The sequence below is a fragment of the Rhinolophus ferrumequinum genome, chromosome 3 (assembly GCF_004115265.2).
Source record: "Rhinolophus ferrumequinum isolate MPI-CBG mRhiFer1 chromosome 3, mRhiFer1_v1.p, whole genome shotgun sequence".
Classification (NCBI taxonomy): domain Eukaryota; kingdom Metazoa; phylum Chordata; class Mammalia; order Chiroptera; family Rhinolophidae; genus Rhinolophus; species Rhinolophus ferrumequinum.
In genome coordinates this window covers 20664555-20686293 of record NC_046286.1, presented here as the reverse complement: position 1 = coordinate 20686293, position 21739 = coordinate 20664555, and the positions used below count along the sequence as shown (strand labels likewise).

The window sequence follows — 21739 nt, the reverse complement described above, 5'->3', positions numbered from 1 at the left end:
CTGAAATAAAATGTTGTTTTTTGAATAGTTCATCCCTCCGGTGTTTAAAAATGTTAACTACATTTGCAAAAATTCTGCTCCAAATAAAGTTACGGTTTAAGAAAAATAGATTTGTGTTCTGTTTTTGTTTTCCTGTTCTTCCTGTTCTTATCTTTTTAATGTTAAAAAGATAACATTAGTATTTCCTAATTTGGAATTTTGATACTTTGTAACTTCTCCTTAATGCAGAAGTGTACACTTAGCAGTATGAAAAGAGTTATCCTGCAATGTATAAATTTTTGTTTGTTTGTTTTTTTTAATTTAGCTTTTAGTAAGTGAGGTGACTAGGATATTAAAAACAAAAATGCAGGTCAAAACTTTCTCTGGCTGATTTCATCATGATTAATGCCTACCTTATGTTTTAAGTTTTCACAACACACTCGTGTACAATCTAAACCTTCAAAGGAAACTCATAACTTCATGAATTACATATAGGATTCCACAGGAAATTCATTTCCCAACATTCTTTGAATCCTTGACAGAATTTTTGTAGGAACACAATTTATCAATCAAACTTGTATTGGTGAACCCCTAAATGAGTCCCTCATCATTAGACCTGACCTGACTGCAATCATCAGCACTTATCTAATCTTTTGGTATATGTGCCCCTTCAGAAGCCCCAAAGTTTCAAACTCTCAACCATCCTTCCTGTTGTAAACACCTGATGTTAAAAGAGGGTCTGACTGCAGTCATTTATAGCTAAGGCTGAATTTAAGCCAATTATTTCCCTCGTCCTGTAGTACTTACATATCAAGCCTCTCTTAAACTGAGATTTGAAGCTCTTGATTTTTGTTGAGGTAATTTTATGTGCTACTGAGTGGGTGGGCAAAGGTTTAAAGGCAGAGAGGACTTCCCAGGTCCTCTGAAAATGTATCAGATTGGTAGGCAGACATTATGAGTAAGACTGTCCCAGACTGAGAATGACTCCAGGAGGCTCCAAAAATAGAATGATTTCTGGGGCTTCCAAGGAATAAAATGAAGGGTACCTGTCAGGATGGCAGAATTATTATAACAGGACTTCTTATTTCTCCACAAGGCTGTGTAATTAATAGAGTCTTAGGATACTGCCTTAGTTTCTCTTTCAGGTAAACAAGATTGCTAGGATGAAGTGACTCCAATTTATTAGGGTGGACATAGGAAGTTGTCATTTTCGTAGGTTAGAAAAAATAGTGGGATATCAGTAATTTGATACAGTTCAGCCAATAAGAAATAAGAAAATGGAGATAAGGCTTTGGCTTACTAACAGTGTTGAATAATAATGTTTGTCTCATCTGGTTCAATAAAAGTGAATCTTTGTAGAAAGATGGGTTGGGAAAAATGAATAAAGAATGATCACTTTCAGCAAGGTTGGAAAATAGGACTTCCTACCTACGTTAAACTGAGTAATATTTGTGTTAGGTCAGAATTAGGAAGATGAAATTGAACATATTTCATTTCTTTTGAAGGGACTTTTCTGACTTTTGGGGTGCCCATCTATTCTTGATTTGCTTCATTTCTTACTTTACATACTTCCTCTGGATAAACTCATCCTTTTGCTGCCAGTTTGATCCATTTCAGTCCTCTCTTCTGATTCATCACTGGCTTATACAACTGTCTACTGGACATTACGAATTGGATGGCTCATAGGAATGAAAGACAAATCTCATTATTATTTCCCCCAATACTTGTCCTCCACTATGCTTTATGGAGCTAGAAACCAAGGCATCATTCATCCATTTTATTCCCTGAATACCTACTCTATGCTAAGCATTATTCTAAGAGTAGGATATACAAAAGTATATTGTTAAAAATATGAAAATTCCTAACGTGGAATTTACATTCTATCATATCTACACAGACAACAAAGTAAAATATAAAGTATGTTAGATGACAATAAATGTTACGAAAAATAGACGAGGGTGGAAAAGAAAATGAGTGTGTGTGTGGGGGGCATCATTTTAGACTTTTTCACTTCCTCCCTTCCCCAGCACCCTTCTGCCTGATTAGTAAATCTTTTACCTTCCACTTCCTTAATATCATCTTTTCTTACCCATCTTCTCCAAACTCACAATGCTACTTTAACTCACAAGGACATTTAATAGGTCTCTCTTTTGCGACCCCACACTGTCCCAATTCATTCTGCACACTTCTGCCGGAGAAATCTATTGAAAATAAAATCTGACCATATTGCTGCAAGTACTCAGCACCACAGGCTCCTCAAGCCAGGTCCTCTCAAGAGCCCCTCTTGGGTGAAAACAATAATCAACAACATCTATAGTCTGAGAAATAGCAGAAGCTGCCTCTAAAACGAAAAGTTTGAAGTCCTTTTGAAAACATTTTTAACTTTAAAATTCATGTGAATTTGGCATTCTATTCTATACTATAATCTTGACAGTTTTAAAACATTTTTTACAGTTTAAACTTGTTAACTAGACAAATTACTTTTTTAGCCCCGTTGAGATCTTAGTTGTGTCTAAACTGTACAAGATGATCGGAAAACAAGATGATCCATGGCGTCAGGGAAGAAAGGAGAAATTAAAAATAAATGTATGCACAAAAAAAAGAAAAAAATTGTTATGTTTAACTTATATATAGCTTTGCCTGTTTTATTTTCTTTTTCTTTAATTTATTGGGGTGACAATTGTTAGTAAAATTACATAGATTTTAATTACATTTGTCAAAAGAAAGGCAGACTGCCACGTGCAGCGCCTCATTTGGATGTGTCTGGAGTCTTGGAAGCTTGACTACCCTACGTTCTCCTACAAATGGACCTTGAGAGCTTGTTTGGAGGTTCTAGCAGGGGAGCGCAGCTACTCGTATACCCTTGACCGAGAAGACGGTCCTCTCCTCTATCGGGGAAGGTCGTCCTCTTCGACCGAGCGCGCAGCTTCGGGAGGGACGCACATGGATCGGTGAGGGAGGAAGGGGACACCCGCCTAGCCAGCCAGATCAGCCGAATCAACCCTGGCGATCAATGGGGTGACAGATGTCGCAGCCAGATCGCCCTCACATCCGAAGGACTAAGACTGTATACGAGCTATATAAAGCCAAACAGAATTATGTCTTTACGCATAGGTCGACTTCTTTTAATTATGTTCTATCTCTAACAAGAATTCTAACTAAGTCCAAACCTAAGTATCACTTCAAAAGTCATTTTCTCCCTGAAAATGCTAAAATTAATGTTAAAACTGACTTGAATGTGAACTTTTTTCATATTATCCAGAATGCCTTGCAGATGGGTGGGTCATGCTAAACATTGTTGTCTCGATTGGTGAAATCTTCCCGGAGCCGCGCCCACCGGTACCGCCTCCTCGTCACTAGCTGGTCTCTTCTCTCAGCTGCTTGCAGCGCGCTTTGTGCGGCTCCTGAGCTCCTAGCGGACTGCAGGTTTGTGTCCCTCCTGCCGCCCCCACCCGCTCTTTCCCTTCTTCTTGTTTCTCCTTCCCTCTATTCCCCCGGCTCCCAGCCTCTTACTCCACCATCCATTCCCCACCATCGCCCCCTTCAGTCCTTCTCTTGTCTCCCACCCTCCTGTCCTTTGCGCCTCCGCCTCCGTCTGGGCAGACGTGGGCCCCTTGGCTGCGACTGGGGTCGTTCTTGGCAGTGTGCGTGTTTTTATTAACCGTCTCTGCGGAGTTTGTTCCATTGATGGAAGGCCGGCTCGGATCCTCCGTGGGCGGGGCCGGGAGGCAGCTCTGCTCACGCCGCGGATCACCCGAGTCTAGTCTCGGGTGGCTGCGTCTGTGGCCTGGGCGCATTCGCAAGACCCGGGGCTCATCTCCCAGCGGGGACTGGGGACGTGCGGGACCCCGGGGCTGCCACCGCAGGCGTGACGATGGACGCACATTTTGCAGACAATAGTAACCCTCGGCCTCTCCCCCTTCCAGTTTCTGTGATAATCTAATATGATGCTGCGTACGAAAGTATGACTACTTGCAGAGGTTCCAGTGGGTGTATAATTAAATTCTCCGCGACCCTCCATTCCTGGCCCCTCCAGGTCGAATTTGAGAAATCTAAGATTTTTAAGGTCAAGTATATGATGATCTAAATCTTTGAAGTACCTTACTACCCAAGCACAAATGTCTTTACAACATACGGCCCCTGCTTCCCAAGATACGGAATAAGAAATCATAAATAGAAACGATATGAAAACCAAGGTTTTTTGGTTTGTTTGTTTGTTTGTTAATGTTTTAAAATGGTGGTATGTTTTTATGGAGTGAGGGAAAACGCAGTAAAAACAAAACAGTTTCCTGTGCCCAAATCGTGAATATTCATTTAGCCCCTGAGCCCTGGGTCGAGGACACGAAATTAAGAGGAGCTGCTGCATTTGTTTTTTTCAGAAAGCCTGAAAGGCCATCATGTCAGAGAAGCCTAAGCTCCACTATCCCAACGGAAGAGGCCGGATGGAAACCGTAAGATGGGTTTTAGCTGCCGCTGGAGTCGAGGTACTCTATGTGCTGTTTCTTCACAGATTTGCCGCACAACTTGGAGACTCTGAGCAAAACACAAATGGCGGAGCCCTGATCTAGTCCTCTCCCACTAACATAACAGACATGCTTCGTTGAGTCAGAGGATTCCTTCCTTTCAAGGGTTTTTTCCTTTATAAAAGGAATGTAGTGGATGGAATTCCATTTTATTTCTGACTTTCACTTCATCATTGGCTTCTGATGTGCCACCAACAAATATTTGTTAATAAGGAGAAAAGAAATGAACCTGAAATTTGCCAGTTACTCCCAGAACTTTTGTTAATTTTGTTAATGTGTCCTGGTCTGCATAACTTTGGCCCAGTGTTTTTGTTTTTGTTCTGTTTTTTTTAGCTTCATATTTATGGAAATGTTCCAGTAGGAACAAAAGTAGAGAAAACATTGGCATGGATTCCATGTACCTTTCACTCAGCTTCAACAATCATTAACTTTATGCTGATTTTGTTTCATTTACGGTATCTACCCATCTTCACTTGTTTTGTGGGAGTATTTTAATGAAAAATCCAAACATCATATGGGTTCATCTGTGAGTACTTCAGTTTTTATCTCTAAAAGATGAGGATTTTAAAACATAACCACAATACCATTATCACATCCAACAAAAAATTAACAATTCCTTATTATCATCTAACAGTCTGATTGTCTCAAACTGGTCTTTTTATAGTTAGTTTATTCCAGTCTGTATCTAAATCAGGCCCACACACTGCATTTGGTTATGTTTCTTTCAGTATTTTTAAAAAATCTATAACATTTTCCTTTGTATTTAAAAAAAATAAACTTTATATTTGGGAATAATTTTAGGTTTATGGAAAACTTACATAATGTAAGGTGTTCCCATGTAACTATCACTCAGTCTCTCCTAATGATGACAATTCATATAACCATGTCACAACTAAGAAATTAACATTGGTGCATGACTAAACTACAGACTATTCTAATTTAATTAGTTTTTCCACTAACATACTTTTATTGTTCCAGGATCCAACAATATATTAGGTCGTTTGTTTTCTTAGTCTTCCTCAATCTGTGACAGTTTCTCAATGTTTCTCAGTGCTTATTTCATGAACTTGACAGTTTTGAAAACTGTTGATCAGGTTTTTTGTAGAATCTTCCTGTTTGGGTTTGTCTGATGTTTTTCTCATGATTAGACCAGAGTTTGGGGTTTGGGGGAAGAACAGCACAGAGGTGAAGCATCCTCATTGCATCATAGGAGGGGTTACGTGCTATTAACGTGAGTTATCACTGGGGCTGTTAATCTTGGTCGCTTGGTTACGGTGATGTCTGCTAGGTTTCTTCTTGTCAAATGACCATTTTCCCTTTTATTCTTTGGAAGCAAATCGTTAAGTTTATTCCACACTCAGGAGGATGGGAATTTAAGCTTCACTTCCTGGAGGGGGGAGTATCTACATTTAGAATTCTTATGTAAGGGAGATTTTCCCCCACCTCCCCAATTTATTTATATATTCAATCATTTATTTATAGCACTATGGACTTCAGCATATTTATTTTTTACTGTGGGTTATAATTCAATAATTACTTGTTCAAAATGTTCCAGCTTTGGCCATTGGCACTCTTCCAGGTTAGCTCTTGTGTCCTTTCCACATATCCTTTTCCCATCACCTATCAATTTCTTACTTTCTGACACAATATGATGGTCCAGGCTCATCTTATATTGTATTTTCCTTGTCCTGGCCCTAGAATCAGGTATTTCTCCAAGGATCCCTGGTCCCTTTTATTAGAAAATGGTATTAACAGCCAAGACCTGGGTGTAGAGTGTCTGCATTTGTTTTAGTGACATTTACTGGTGAAGAAACTGCCCTGTAGAATTTCCCCCATTCTATATTTGGCTGATTTACCCTCATTTTAACATGTTCCTCTCTTCTCTATATTTCCTCACACACAGCTAGTTGGATCCAGAGGTGTGATCGAATCCATGCTCCTTTTCTCTATCTTTAATTTTTGTTTTTCCTGCCAGGCTCCAACAGAGGAATATTGTGAACATATTTCTGTTGTACGCCATCAGGGGTGTGTGATGTCTGACTGTCTCGTTCTCAGTCATGCAGAGCTTGATCCCTGTGTTCTGGTGACGTCAGCCTGATCCACTCATTAGAAAATCTCCCCCATTACCCTTTCAGTTAGTGGTTTTAGCGGCTATTGATCCTCACCATGGGTAGGGATTACAAAATGGTATTTTTCTAGTTTTATCCTTTCACCTGAATTTATTAACTGTAACTCTCTTATAAGAGTAAGTTTTCACCTGTTAACTATTTAATTACCTTGAAGTGCAGCTCATATAGGAAAGGCAAGATAAATGCTTGATTTGGACTCTTTATCAATTTTCTCAATAATGAATTGTTACCCTGACAACCTCCAAAGATGACAAATGAGGGCTACGGAGTTTGGGGTTTTGTTTTTTGTTTGAGTTGGGCTTGGGTTGGGGTTTATTTGCATACCATTATAATTCCCCACACCGTGTTTTCCGATTTTGCTAAATTAGTTGATACCATTTTTATATACAAACCCTGATTTCTGAGTGCTCTTGAGAGACTGGAAGATCTAATGATATTGGGCCCTCATTTCCACATGGCCGCAACTGCTGAATATGAATAAGGACTGCCACTATTGGTGGGTCTTTCTAATTCAACACAGACCCTTCATTCCTTATTGTCTCGGGACAAATTTTCTAATTATGCTAAGCGGAGAGTGAACCATTTCTTGGTCCCACGACCTGAGCCTGATCTGTCAGCTGTCTACCCCTCTATGTGTCTGAGTGTACAAGTTGTTTTTCTAAATAGGCTTTGCAGTGGCTATCTTATTTGTATATGTAATATAATCCTTTATCTCCCCTATTTTCATTCTACCCTGTCCTTCCTACTCCCCTTTGAGTCAATATTCTTGGTTACAGTGATGGAAACCCAACCATAAATAAGTTAAACGAAAAAGAACATGAGTCATGTGGTCCACCTATCCTAAACCAATTACAGTGAGCAGGCAGGTTGGGTAGAATAATTAGCCCAGATTGGACTTGGGGCCCACCCCTTGGACCTGCGCGGCCGGAGCTTGGTTGGCCTCCCTCACTAGGGCTGACCAAGTGGTTTACAGGATCAATTCCCAAAAGGTGGTATGGGGGGGAGGTCCCCGCCCCATTTCTTTGCCAAAAGACAATTTTAGCTAAGTCTGTGCTCATATAGATCCGAAACAATCAGGAGGGATGGGCTGGCAGCCACTGGATGAGTTTGTGATTCCCACTGTCACAGTGTTGGGTTGAGCCTGCCATGTAAAGCACACACATCTGAGTAACTGGGTAACTGAACCTGCTGAAAGGCAGCAGGTCCTAATTCAGGGAGTCACTGTCCTCCATCTGTCACTTCGTTTAAATCCTTAGACATTGGTGTGTGCTGGATTTTGCTTCTTCGCTGTCTGAGGCTCCATTTGCTGAAGACCCCCCCACCCCCCTACCCCTGGTGCAGAAATCCAGTTAAATCCATCCCCCTTGTTAAAAGGGAAATCAATACACGTAAAAGAGAAGGCTTCATAGCCACAAGCTCCTAATTCAGGACTTCTGGATAATTCATTTACAAAAACTGTAAGAGTGTTGAAAAGGGGAGTGCTATGGTGTGGAAGAGGACAGATCTCCAAAGTTAGGAAACAAAGACAACTGACTGTGTTTGTTAGATAGAAACCCAGACGCTGTCTCTACCCTTCCAGCCTTGGGCAGTACTTGGGCTGGGGTTGCCAAGCTCCCTCCAAGCTCTGTCTGGTGATATTTTTCCTTCCCTTTTTGTCCCACCTTCTCATCTCCCCTTCTGGTGCTAGTTTCTTCTTACTGACCAATCGTTTTACAAAGCCTGACACAAAAAGTTTCTCTAATGAGAGCACACATTTTGCATAATGTCCCAAAAGTAAAAAATCAGGACCAGAACCATTGGGAAGGACTTGGGTTTTTTTTTTGGTTTGTTTGTTTGTTGTTGTTTTTTTAATGTACAATTCTGGTCTCTCCCAACTCCTGAATATGAGTCTCTGAGGCCTGGGGTGGGCCTGGAAGCCGACCTACCCCATCCCCCACACTTTCCCATGTGCTTTAAATGGTCATGATGATAAAAGCTTGAGAGGAGTAGTGTGGAGGGAGCACCGCTGCACCACATCTGACCAGCTGGGTGTTTGGACAAATGCCCCAAATATTGTTGGCCCTAAGCACGAGATAGAGCTTCTCCAGGGGCACTCAGTCCCCTCTTCTCAGACCACGAGGACCCTGGTGAGTAGCAAAAGCCAGCCTACAGCCCATATCCCAATTCTCGCCCCCGGTCAGATAGTTAAGATGGAGGAGGGGAGGACTGCCAATTCTGTGCTGGTCAGCTCCACCCCTCCCTTGGATGATTTTGGGGAGCAGCCCAGGGACAGGTATCTGTGGGGAACCATCCAGGGACTTGGTGGGAGGAGGCCTCCTCTTCCTGACATGAAGTTAACATTAGAACATTTTATAATGTCAGGAAAAGAGAAACTTGTTTTCACTGTTTTTCCCCCCAACTTTTTAATTTGAAAACTTTCAAACCTACAGAAAAATTGCAATAGTACAATGGATACCTTTCAACTAAATTCAGTTGTTAACAGTTTGCTACCTTTGCTTTCTCCCTTCCTCTCTCTACTTCTCCCCCCACCCCAATCCTTTGAAAATAAGTTGCAGACATTAGCAGGTATCTTCCTCCTAAGAATAAATAATTATTCTAATAACCACAATATCATTGTCGCAACTAAAAACTAATACTAAGTGTGTAATATCTAATTTGCAATCCTATTGTCCCCAAAATGTCTATCTAATTGTTATATATCTGTTTAGCAGTTATAACTGCCCCCTGCACTACCACCATCCATCCATGATCTAATCAAGATTCAGGCATTTGATTATTAGTTTCTTTTTATCTAGAACAGTACCCGCTTTTTTTTTTTCTTTTCTCTATGCTCTTGACTCTTTTGAGAGTCTAGGCCATACATGTTGCAGAATGTCAAACATTCTGGATGTGCCTGAGTCTCACATCACAGTTAGATCCAAGTTAAATGTTTTTGGTAATGTTTTTACAGTGCTACTTACTGTATCCTTCCTATTGTGTCTCAGCAGCAACCACATGACATCTCGGAGTGTTCCCCAACGGGGAGCTAAGTTTGGCCACTTGGTTGGATAGATGGTGAGATCTCCAGATCTCTCCATTGCAAAGATAGATTTTTCCTTTATCATAATGAAGTAACGTGTGGGGTGATACTTTGAGATTGTGTGAATAGTCTGTGTCTTATAACCCAATGATTTCAGCATCCATTATGATCCTTATCAGGATGAGTTATTACATTGTAGGCTGCAGATGATGATTTTTAAAATTTTATCATTAATTAACGACAATTCTACATTAGTTGGTGATAATTGTGCTTTAAGAAGAGCTTTTCCTTCTCCCTTTTATATGGTGTCATCATTTATGGACACAGGAATTTTTTGTTGGTGTGCATTATAATCCATAATTGACATTACTTTTGATGCTTGAATTGTCCGGGATTTGCCTAGAGAATTCCCCTCAGGTAGGGTCGTAAGTGCCTTGCCTTTGACATCTCTCATTAGTCTTCGAGTACTTCCTTGCTTCCTGACATAGCAGAATCAACCTTTTTTCCTTGGGCCCTGGTTTCTTTTAGTGGGCAGTGATCTTTAGAAACAAAGATGTGGTAAGATGTGCTAAGTGTCCTTTTTCTCTTGTATTTTGAGGCAATTTAAATTGGCGTTTGCAGTCCTGATCCTGTAATGACATGTACCTTTTTCTGGGGGGGGTATCTTTTTTAAAATTTAGTTTGATGAAGAATTTTTAGAAACAAAAGAACAGTTGCAGAAGTTGCAGGATGGTGAGTATGGAAATGAGACAACTGCTGGTAAAACTGATTTTTTTTTTTAATTTGGTGGAAGGGTAAAGATGCAGCTGACATTAAACATTCAGACCAGTATCCTAAAACCAGACAAAGGACTAATAGTTGAAATTGCCAGAAAATTGCTTCTTGGTCAGTAGTTCTATAAGCGCTAGCTGAAGGGAGGGAGCCGTTCCTTCTTCCATCCAAGGAAACAGCCCTACTCCATCCCTTTCTTCTCCCCCAGGCCTCCTCTGACCTCCGTGTGCCCTTCCTTTCCCTCATCATTTCCCTCCTCCTCTTCCTTGCCACATCTCTTTCACCTCCTCCAAATTACCAGAGGCATCAAGGCCTGCTTAAAGCATGAAGATAAAAGTTCCCATGTGCACTGGGCTGCGTTTCTGAAGTAAATACCAAACAAATGAAATCAATGAAAGGCTCCCCTTCAACTCCCCGTCAGCCCTACTCTCTCTGCGCCCACGCCCCATGAGAAATACCTAGCAACCCTGAATGCTGCCTCCCTCCCAACCATCAGCAAGGGCCTCAGGCCCAACTCAACACTCCCTTGAGAGAGACCAACTCTACAGGGCTGTCATGCCACCTGTTATGGGTGACACTGGCTTGACATCACTAGTCATGGCTGAGTACTATCTCCCCCAAACCCCTCACGTACCCCCAATCCGCGAGCCCCTTGAGGGCTAGGCTGTACCCTTATCCTTGCATCTGTGCCCGGGGTTTAATATGTGGAAAGTGTTTGACACAGGTTGTTCAAGCAAGTAACAGGTTACTTTTTGTCCGGTGACAGCTGACTTGATAGTTAATGGCCTATGGCTGTGAAAGAGGAAAACCAACGAGCCTACATGAGTCCCAGTAGGTGATGTAGGCTTCATGATCAGATTCTCTAAGGCAGTGTTGTCGGTAGAACATCCTACAGTGATGGAAATGATCTAGTTTGCACTGTCCAATGTGTTAGCCACTAGCCGTCTGTGTCGGCTGAGGACTTGAGCTGTGTCTAGTGTAACGAAGGACCTGAACGCTAAATGTTTTCCAAATTTTAATTAGTTTAAATTTAGGCTTCGCTAGACACGGGCAGCTAGGAGCTACTGTATCAGCCAGAGCAGCTCTGAAGCAGTGTCTCCACTAAATTTCCCTCTACGCCTTGTCACTGTGGGTGGGCATTTCTCCCAGATGACAATGCAAAGGGAAAGTTCTGAACAATGCTAGTTTTCAGGCTCAGTTTGCTCCCCTGAATGACATTGAAGTTGTCTGTCATCAGGGAGTTTCACGCTGTTTCCTAAAGCTGTGTTCCCCCGCCCCCTGTCCATTTTCATTCCCTGGAGCATTTCTTAGGGGTTGGGGGACAGGGAAGAGATCGCTTCTAACTCTGGGCTTCCATTCTCAGGTAACCATCTGCTGTTCCAGCAAGTGCCCATGGTTGAAATTGATGGGATGAAGTTGGTGCAAACCCGATGCATTCTCCACTACATCGCAGACAAGCACCATCTCTTCGGCAAGGACCTCAAAGAGAGAACCCTGTACGGTGGCCCCTCTTGACCGTTCTGGCTTGTCAGCTTATTGATGCCTTAGCTGATTTGCAGTCCTCTATAGAACACCCCATCTACTTTATGTCTGGTATCATTCGTGTGATCAGGGAACAAAACCCCAGAAAGGTAGTGAGGACCAGTTAGAAAATCAGTACAGCGAGTCTGAGTAAAACGGTAGAACAGAATTGAATTCATATATTAGAGTCTGTGTCTGGGGTATGATTGTTTCAGGTTTCAGCATTGAATGCTTTGATGTTACTTTTTACCTTACTTGCAAATTTATTGCCCTTGAGTATTAGAAATAGGAAGGTGTTGTAACATTCCAGACCTGGGATAGTTTACCTTGGATTATAATTTGAACTCAGAGCCTGGTCCTTGTACCGCCTAGATGCACGATCCTAGGCAGAGGGTTAAGCTCTGGAGTCCAGATGAGTTTCCTCTACAGTGGGGATAATAATAGCACATTCCTTATAATGTCATAGGATTCAATGGAATAATGGATATAGAGTGTTTAGCCCCCTGCCTGATACATACCAAGCATTCTATAAATGATATCCACTATTCTCATAAATGTGAAGGTCCACTCACGCTGAGCGTGGGTGCCGGAGTGAGAGTGGAGGAGTAGGGGCCAGGGAGAGAGCGCAGCCGTAATTATTGTGCTTTCTGGTTTGTGCCAGATTTTTCTGAAAGAACTTTCTGAATTACAGCCCGAGTTGTCTTTGGCACTTTCCTTTTAAGAGACAGGTGTAGATAAATGCTTCTTGGTACTTCAGTTGCCAGAGCCTTAAGAGAAAAAGAAAAGCACTCTTAGTTGTGGACACGGGTGAGTCCCAAGAAGGGGAAACTGAGAAAACTGCTTTTTTGTTTTAAGGATTGACATGTATGTGGAGGGGACGCTGGATCTGCTGGAACTGATTATCATGCATCCTTTTCTAAAACCAGACGATCAGCAAAAGGAAGTGGTCAACATGGCCCAGAAGGCTATAATTAGATACTTTCCTGTGTTTGAAAAGGTAGGTGGCAGAGAAGCCTATGTACACAGCATAACCAGACCACAAGGGAGCGCCACCAGTGCCCTTCCCCGAGCGTAAAGCTGGGGCCCCGTTTTACTAAACTCACAGCACTCCTCAGAGCTGGCACAAAACCAAAGCCGGGATGTCTTGGACCCCCTCAGACTCTAGGAGGACCACGTTATCCAGAAGTCTGGAGAAAATATGGGCTCACCACATGTGTGCGTTATCCTTCCTTACTTCACCAGGTACCCACCCTGTGTAAGATACAGAAAAGCAGAAACTACCTGATTCATTCATTCTTTCATTCCACAAACGTTTGCTGAACAGCGTTATGTATCAGACATCCTACTTAAGAGTTTGATATGAAGGGAAGAACCATGGCTATTTATTTCTCTTCCCTTTGCTCTTTTTTTTGTTTTCTGTTTTGTTTTTTCCCCTCGTCTTAATTACTCTTATCTGCTTTTCTGAATTTCAAACTCCTCTTTTCCTCAACTGAGAGGAATTGTTTTAAATGTTTTGGTTAAAAAACAAGAGAAGAGAATATAAAAATATGAAATTGGCAAAGTTCCTCTGGCCATCTTCATGCAATTAGACTTAAGAAGGAGAGATATTTTCTGGGGTCTTTTGTCGCTTGGTTTCATGGTCTCTTGCCCACGGGCACTTTGTGAATGTAAAGTATGATAATGCAGTAATGTGGTGTGACAAGAAAGGAACAGGTGCCTTGTTCTTATGTCCCTGTGGTCCAGACTATGTCAGGGCTCCTCCCAACATATGAGCTAAAAATGGTTACCATTTTGAGTGACGTGCCCAAGGTGGGGAGCCAGGAGTAGAACTCTGCCCTCTGACTGCAAATTCCGGATTCCTTATACTCTTCCACTCTGGCTCCAGTGGCTCTACTTGACTTGGAATCATATGCAGAGTTCCCGTCAGACATACGTGTGCACACGTCCTTATACTCGTGGGCATCCAAGAGTTCACTGCAAAGGGGATCTCCCTTCTACCACCACTTTTCCTTGCTTTTCCTTATCATCTATTCCTGTGACTTTGCACCTATATGTTAGTCTCACAGTGAGAGTCAAGATGCACTCACACGCTTCTAATTTTCTGTGTCTTAGAAGATGTGAAAAGAAACTTGCTTTTTTTTTATAGTCACATCTAATTTATGATTACGAGTGCTGATGTTCCTTGAAACACAGACCAGGCAAACGAGATTGGACTCCTTGGCGAGGACCTATCGCTTACTTCCTACATCACTCCCCTTCCCCAGCCTCCTGAATTCATCAGGGATAATTCGTTTCTGTAGAAATATATTTAAAATGGTGTCCTTTTAAAGCACTGGATGATGAATCCAGAATTGATATTTCCTTCCCCTTTTCAGTGTTTTATTCTAATATAAAACAGATATTTAATGATGCTTTCGTTTTACACCTTTTATATCCTCTCTGTCTGTCTCTCTCTCACTGATAGAGGGAGCTTCTTCTTTATTGAGATTATTTATAAAAGGATGAAAGGACAAAGCCATCATTTTACCCTTCTCAGATACTGCACTGATTCAATAGCTTCCTCCGTTTCTTTATGTAAAATATTATAACTGATGCAAAACATTTGTATCCTGCAGGTTCTAAGGGAGCATGGACAAAGGTTTCTCGTTGGCAGTCAGATGAGCCTTGCAGATGTGATTCTACTCCAAACCATTTTGGCTCTAGAGGAGAAAATTCCTAATATCCTGTCTTCATTTCCTCACCTCCAGGTAAGTAAAACTACATATTAGAAGATTGGCCCAGAACTTTTAGGCGTTCCTTCAATGTCTGTTGATTGGTTGGCTCTGTGTGTGTGTGTGTGTAATTTTTTTAGTTTCTAGTTGGTAAAATGAAATGAAGGTACAGACTTGAAATTGTTTTTCTCTTCCCAAATCTTTAGAGCTGAGAGATCATTTACATGTGAAAGAAGTTTTGTCTTAGTTTTGTTCCGTAACTGCACTCTTGGGACACACTCCATCCACACTTTGCCAGTAGGGACTTGCCATAGAGGTAACTGTGTGGACGAGGCGGGCCTCACCTGTTCCTGATGAATGTACTGATGGAAGGGCTTGAGCATCAGCATCAGAAATAGTCTCTTCATCAGGGCATGGTTCCCATTCTCAGAAATGACGTGTTCTCAGATTGGAAATGTCCAAGCGTAAGTTCTGCGGGCTATTCAGGAGCACCCTAAAATCATCCCAAAGATTTCACACCATTCTCCCCAGAAATTCCAAGGAAAGACCTGTGTGTGGCTCAGTTTGTTCCTCACTATTATTCTGGCATAGATATAAATGGTCTTTTGCCGGTAGAATAAAAGGTTCCAAAAAAAACTAATCTCATCCTATGCGTTCAGTATACACATGAGAAAATAGAGAGCCATGAGAAATAAGGCAGCAGCCGAGACGGACCAGCTAGTGGGGCCCTGACTTTTGCCTAGAACCTTAGCCTTTTATCTGCAAGTCAAATGGGCTTTCCTCTACCCTGGGGGCTGGCCAACTACCACCCACCACCACCCCAGACCAAATCAGACCTGCCCCTTGTTTTTGGATAGCTCTTGAGCTCAGAATGGTTTTTACATTTTTAAATGGTTGAAAAAAAATGTCAAAAGAATATTTCATGACACACGAAATTATATGAAGTTCAAATTTCGGTGTCCATAGATAAGTTTTATTGGCACAAAGCCACACCCATTCATTTATGCATTGTCGGTGGCTACTTCTGTGCTACTATGGTAGAGCTGAGCAGTTCTAATAGAGATCATATGCCTTGCAAAGCCTAAAATATCTACTAACTGGTCCTTTATAGAAAGGGGTTGTCAGTCCCTGATATAGACCACACTGACACATCTTTGACCAAGTTATCAAAAGCCAAGAGAGACATGCACTTATACTCCAAAGAGTAACACACATACTTAAAAAGAAAAAAAAAAATTAAGTCCAGTAAACATCATTTTCATGCACTAACGTGGACAACAACCACCACTTAAATGCGTACACCCAGAAAATGAGAATAAAAATCTTCAACAAGGCAAATAGCCATCATATAGGTTAGCTATCTGTTTATTTCTTCATGGAAACACAGAGATGGTTGTTTAATTTGACTTTAGTAACAATAGGTCCCTGGAATAGCCCAGGGGCCTACTGGTGTTTTCCATCTGTGATGCTGATAACTTATTTTTAAACCTCAGGCACATTCGTGTAAATACAATTTTAATCTCTGGTCAGATCAAGCATCAATATTAAAGGACTTAAGAATCTAACACCAGATCTGAGTTGAATTAAAGGGTCATTCCTGCATTAATTAAAGGCTTAAAAAAAATGTCAAGAGTCACAAAAGTTTTATTATACATGAAAGTATGGACCACAGGTAAATCTTGAATGATAAATCTTATGGAATAAGCCTCTAAATATTCATGTAATATTCAAAATTAGATAATACACATAGTTCAAGTAAGTCACAAAAAGAGAACATTGTCATAATTACATAGCAGTAATTGACACAATTATTACTTTTTATTAGTATTAGTGATGTATATATGTAGGCTTATATGTGTGTGCATGTTTAATTAAGGCTGTGCTTTGTATATAGTCTACTTTTAAAGTAGTAGCTTTTTAAATAAATGACCTCTTTGAAAGATTTTAGTAGAATAATTACCTGTACATCTGATGGATATACACTTCTTCGTATAGTTCAAATTTTTCACTAGATCAAATAGACTTTTTTTCTCAATTACTGAGAATTGGTAAGATTGGGCTACATGAATGAAAAATATGATATTTTTCTTCCATTTCTTCTAGTTGATATAAATAACTGGTTTCTGAGCCCCAAGCTACAAACAATGCAACAGACCATCTCCCACACATAGCCAGAAAGAGGATTCATTTGTTATTAGAAGTAAAAAAGTGCGAGGAAGCTGAATCTTACAATGTAAATTGTAACATCTGATGACTTTTTAAAGCACTTTTATTTAAATGACTCATGCATTTTCTCTGAGCAAATCAGTGTCTTTAAGGCACTTTCCCATGTCTTTTTTTTTCTTCTTTTCTCTTTAAGCAAGTATCATAATCCTTTTCTAAGTAACTTTTTTTTTTTCTTTTTTTTTCTTTTCTTTTTTTTAAATTAATTTATTTTTTAATTTATTGGGGTGACAATTGTTAGTAAAATTACATAGATTTCAGGTGTACAATTCTGTATCACATCATCTATAAATTACATTGTGTGTTCACCACCCAGAGTCAGTTCTCCTTCCATCACCATATATTTGATCCCCCTTACCCTCATCTCCCACCCCCCAACCCCTTTACTCTCTGGTAACCATTAAATTATGTTCCCCAGATTAATTTTCAAAACCCCATGGCCATCTTGTGATTACTGATTGTTTTATAATCCCCTCACCTTCCTCTTTTTTTTATTTTGATATCTCTGAAAAGAATTCACATCTTGATGTGGACAGTGAGATTTGCATAAAGCCTTATCTAGATTATCTAGATTCCAGCTATTGTTGGCAATAACTGTAAATAATCACACCAAGGGATCAGACCCTAAACAGATGCTGGATTATGGTTCTGGTTGGATCCCGGCAACAAATATTTATTGAACAAATTTTGATGGGCCAATTTGAACAACCATATTTTCATAGCAGCTAATACCTTTGCTGTTAACCTTGAACTTCAGTGTTTTCGTTTTTCAGGAGTACACAGTGAAAATGAGTAATATCCCTACAATCAAGAAATTCCTTGAACCTGGAAGCCAGAAGAAGCCTCCTCCGGATGAAATCTATGTGAGAACCGTCTACAACATCTTTATGCCGTAAAACAACACATGCATCTGTGAGTGAGAGGTCCTCCTTAGAAATTGCTGTATCTACAGTAGTATCTTAATTCATGCCAGGCTGCCGTGATCCCAGCTCTGTCGTGGTGCTATGTATAGTTATTCCTAAGTTGGGTCTTTCATGTCATTGAGATCTCTTCTAGAAACAGACTTTTTTTGTCCAGTGAATGATTGTTATGCGATCTGTTTCTGAAAACCTTTTTGGAGAGGCTGGCATTTAAGTGAGATCTGATTTAAACTCATTTCCTGATAACAAGGTTGGACAGGACCTCATGTTCTCCTCTGAGCTTCTTTTCTCCTCGCCTTCTCCCATTCTAAACCCCCTCTGGTCTCTTCCTAATTTTTAGTGTCTAATAACAACAGAATGTCTAGTGAATAACTCTCCTCTGAGCAATGGTAATAATGAATGCCGTCAATTATTAGCCAAAATAAAGAATTTACAAATCATTGCCCTGTTGCTAGAATTTTTTAATTCAATTGTTTGGAATCTATGGTTCAAAAGGTCACAGGGTTCAAAAAGTATAAAAGGCAATATAGTTGGAAGTGTTTTCAGCCCTGCCCCCTCAGCTATCCAGTTGTACTCCCCACAGGCTAACATAATTACCATTTGTTTATCCTTCCAGTTATATTTGACAAATGTATAAGAAACTGTAAATATATATTACTTGTATCTTACTACTCAAATGCTTATTTGTAGGCTGCTATTGTTTTGCATTTCATAACCAAAAGGATGGTTTGTTCATACTGCTTTAAACATGTGTTGATTTGTATCTCAAATATTAATTGAGCACCTATCATGTGCCAGGCAGGTGCCAGGAGGCAAAACCCTAGTACGGAGGCCCCCTGCCCTAGAAATATTTACCGTACAGTAGGGGAGGTAGATGTATAAACAACAGAAGTAATTTTCGAAAAGGTAGAATTGCTGCTTTCAAAGTATCGAATACTCCAACATTTAAAAACCAAGGAAAGGCAAGTTTTTGAGGAGGGTCTTGGAGAGAGAACACACTCATCCTTTACCGCCCAAGGGGTTTTGCTCAGATGTAAAAAATGAAAACACAGTCATGAGGTCATCATTAATGCCTATCACAATCATTGCAAGCGCCTTAGTGTTTTATTAGAGGCAAATCAAGTGCAGGCATCCAGGTAGTCATTTGTCTTCGTGCTTCACAGCGTGAGCGCTCTGCTACCACTCTAATATTTAGAACTGCTGGAAGAGCCAGGGTTTGGTGACGTGTGTAGCCCTGGGGCAGGCCTGAGGAGCAATGACGGCCCAGGCCGCTGTTTCTGAGGCGGCAGTCCAGGCACTGGCCAGCATCCCGAGGGCAAGGCCAACAAAAAGAAGAAAATGAGGGAGTGTGTGGTAAAAAGAATCACCCCTCCCAAAGGCCAAACCGAAGACAGGTCTGACCTTTGCTTCTGGAAGGTGATCTCTAAGCCCCTGGAATGTCATGTCACACCAGAGTGTCTTTGTTTGCCTGGGGGCCTTGGGCCAGCCAGATAGGAACAGTGTGACAGGATGAGACCTTTGAGCCACACCAGCAATGCAATGTAGGGAAGGGGAGCGGGGGGATGGCCTTTGGATCCTGGGGTGTCAGCTTACTTCTGGAGGGGCTCGAGATGGATGAGCCCCACGGGCAGTCGGTCATGCCCACGTGATAGAGCCCCAATAAAAACTCTGGACTTAAGGCTTGGGTGAGCTTCCCTGGCTGACCATACTTCATTGTCACACATGGTTGCCAGGAGGAATTAATGTCGTCCTCGATTCCAAAGAAAGAGGACATCTGGGAGCTCCATGTTTGGAACCCTCCCAAACTCGGCTCTGTACATCTCTCCCCCAGGTTGAGTTTCATCTGTATCCTCTCCCTGTAATAAACGGTAGCCGTGAGTATAACAGCTTTCGGTGTGTTCTGTGAGTGCTTCTAGCGTGTTGTTGAACCTGAGGGTGTTTTTGGGGGTACCACCTTGAACTTGCAGCTGACGTCAGAATGAGGGTGGTCGTCTGGCCTGCTCCTCCTACACTCTTCAGGGAGGAGAAACATTTTACACTCATTTGAAGATTACACATGGGAACCAGATACAGACTTGATAACACACTAAGGGATCTTTGCTATTGAGTTTTGTGGCACGGCAGCACATTTGGGCTATTTTATACTATGATTTTGGTGTGATTTTACTATCCAGTGCCATTGTCTGATAATATTAATCGAGAGAGAGCCTGCTATGTAGACCTTAAACCATTTTGCAAACATTGCTCATTAGGTTTTAATTCTCTTAGACACGGGGGTCCTTGATGCTGGTTCTTTGAAGAAACAATCAAGGGGGAAGGTTGGCTTCTGTGCTGCATTAGAGGATTAGAGAAAATAAATACAAGAGGCCAAGCTGTCGCCAATGGAGACAGGGTCTCATGTCTTTCCCGCTCATGGTTGCTTACACGACCTTATATTCACTTCCCATATTGGAAATAAGTTCCCCTTTTCCCCCATCCTGCCTCCAGTGGCATCACCCCAGTTGGTCACAATCCCCTTTTGGTCCAGACTCCTACCCTTTAGTCTCAACTCCCTGCCCTCCTCCCATTTTCATGAGCCACCAGACTCTGGGAATAAAGTAGAAGGAGGTCAGGCATTGGATCGTTTATCCTCAAAAATATCAGTGTGCTGGAGTGTTCGGGGCTGAACCCCAACACATGAGACTGGGAGCAGAAGCAGAGAGGTGACGGGAGGCTCACCTAGAATCCACGGCTGGTGAGGCAGCGGGGTTAAACTGCACAGCCACCTATAAATGGGGCAGTTGCAGAGGCCCTGGTGCCTGGAACAAAGGGGGAAAGCCGGACAGTATAGGGCTCTGGTGTCTGACAGGGGAGGAGGTTCAGCATTTAATGAGGCAGGACCCAGCGTAAGCCACTCAGGCTTTGGCAGACTGGGTGGCAGAGGGAAAATCTGACTCCTCCTGCCCACTGCCTGGCTGGGGCCGTCTCCAGGGAGCAGCCTCCTGGGGGACCCCAAAACAGCAGAGAATGAGTTTTAGGGAGCAGGGTCTGCAATAAACAGCAACCAGCGTGCACTTTTGTATTTGCTGGTGTTCCCACTTTGTTGAATATACTTTTTATTCCTTTAATCAGATTGTCTGCCCAGAAAATTGCATGGCGAGTTTCTTTTTGTTCTGTCAGCGCAAACATCCCCACCTAAGGGAGTCCCTTTCGAACCATGAGATCTGTAGCACTCCCCACACACCCAAAACTTTTCTCTCACCATCCTGTTTGATTTTCTTCAGAGTATTTAATACCCTCTGGCAATTTTATTAATATGTGTTGAACCAATCCCTGTCTTTATATAAGTGAGTCTCTTATAGAAAACATAACTGGGTCTCGTTTGTTTTTAATCCACTCATCTGTGTTTTAATTGGTGTGTTTAAGACCCTTCACATTTAAAATCATTATCGATACGGTTGAATTACTATCTACTATGTTTGTAACATATGTTTGTAATGCTTTCTGTTTGTTTTCCTTGTTCTTTGTTTCTTTTGTTTCCCCCTCTTTTTCCACCTTCTCTGGGTTTAATTGAGCATTTTGTATGATTCTATTTTCGTTCCTCTCATAGCATGTCAATTGTAAAACTTTTTTTAAGAAAGTTTTGCTTGGCTAAGTTGATGGAGACTCAGGAGGGCTCAGTGGGGAACAGAGGCTTCTTGCTGCATTTCTGTCTGGGAGAAGGCTGCCCCTCCCACACTGGCCATAAGCCAAGTGGTTCGGTTCCTGGTTTTTCCACATACGTCCCTGGCCCTTTTGGGTTGCTGCCCTAACGCTGGAGCTTGGAGCCAGTGATCCCATGAGCAAGAAGTTCATGATTTATTACACGATTACGAGTGAAAGTATTGTTATGTGGACAGAAAGAAGCTAACAGGTGGCAGATTTCAGAGCCAGCATGCGATTCACTACTCACTCTTCTTCCTGC

The 21739-nt window shown here is 41.6% G+C and overlaps 1 protein-coding gene across 2 annotated transcripts; it reads left to right on the top strand.

Annotated features, from left to right (window-relative positions):
- The first annotated feature begins 3303 nt into the window (after positions 1 to 3303).
- Positions 3304 to 19675, top strand: LOC117017622 (glutathione S-transferase A4). 2 transcript variants are annotated; one of them, XM_033098064.1, is made up of 8 exons: positions 3304 to 3405; positions 4359 to 4463; positions 10331 to 10382; positions 11785 to 11917; positions 12798 to 12939; positions 14558 to 14689; positions 17650 to 17788; positions 19628 to 19675. In XM_033098064.1, the coding sequence occupies exons 2-7, from the start codon at positions 4377 to 4379 to the stop codon at positions 17770 to 17772; spliced, it is 669 nt and encodes a 222-aa protein (XP_032953955.1). In that variant the 5' UTR covers positions 3304 to 3405; positions 4359 to 4376; the 3' UTR covers positions 17773 to 17788; positions 19628 to 19675. The 2 variants fall into 2 exon arrangements, with proteins under 2 accessions (XP_032953955.1, XP_032953946.1); XM_033098055.1 differs by lacking the exon at positions 19628 to 19675 and having other exon boundaries at positions 17650 to 18236.
- The last annotated feature ends 2064 nt before the right edge of the window (positions 19676 to 21739 follow it).

Coding starts and splice junctions, on each gene's coding strand:
- LOC117017622 (XM_033098064.1), top strand. CDS start 4,377: ATGTCAGAGAAGCCTAAGCTCCACTATCCCAACGGAAGAGGCCGGATG. Junction 11,918..12,797: donor GACCTCAAAGAGAGAACCCT/GTACGGTGGCCC, acceptor TTTTGTTTTAAG/GATTGACATGTATGTGGAGG. Junction 14,690..17,649: donor CTTCATTTCCTCACCTCCAG/GTAAGTAAAACT, acceptor TTCGTTTTTCAG/GAGTACACAGTGAAAATGAG.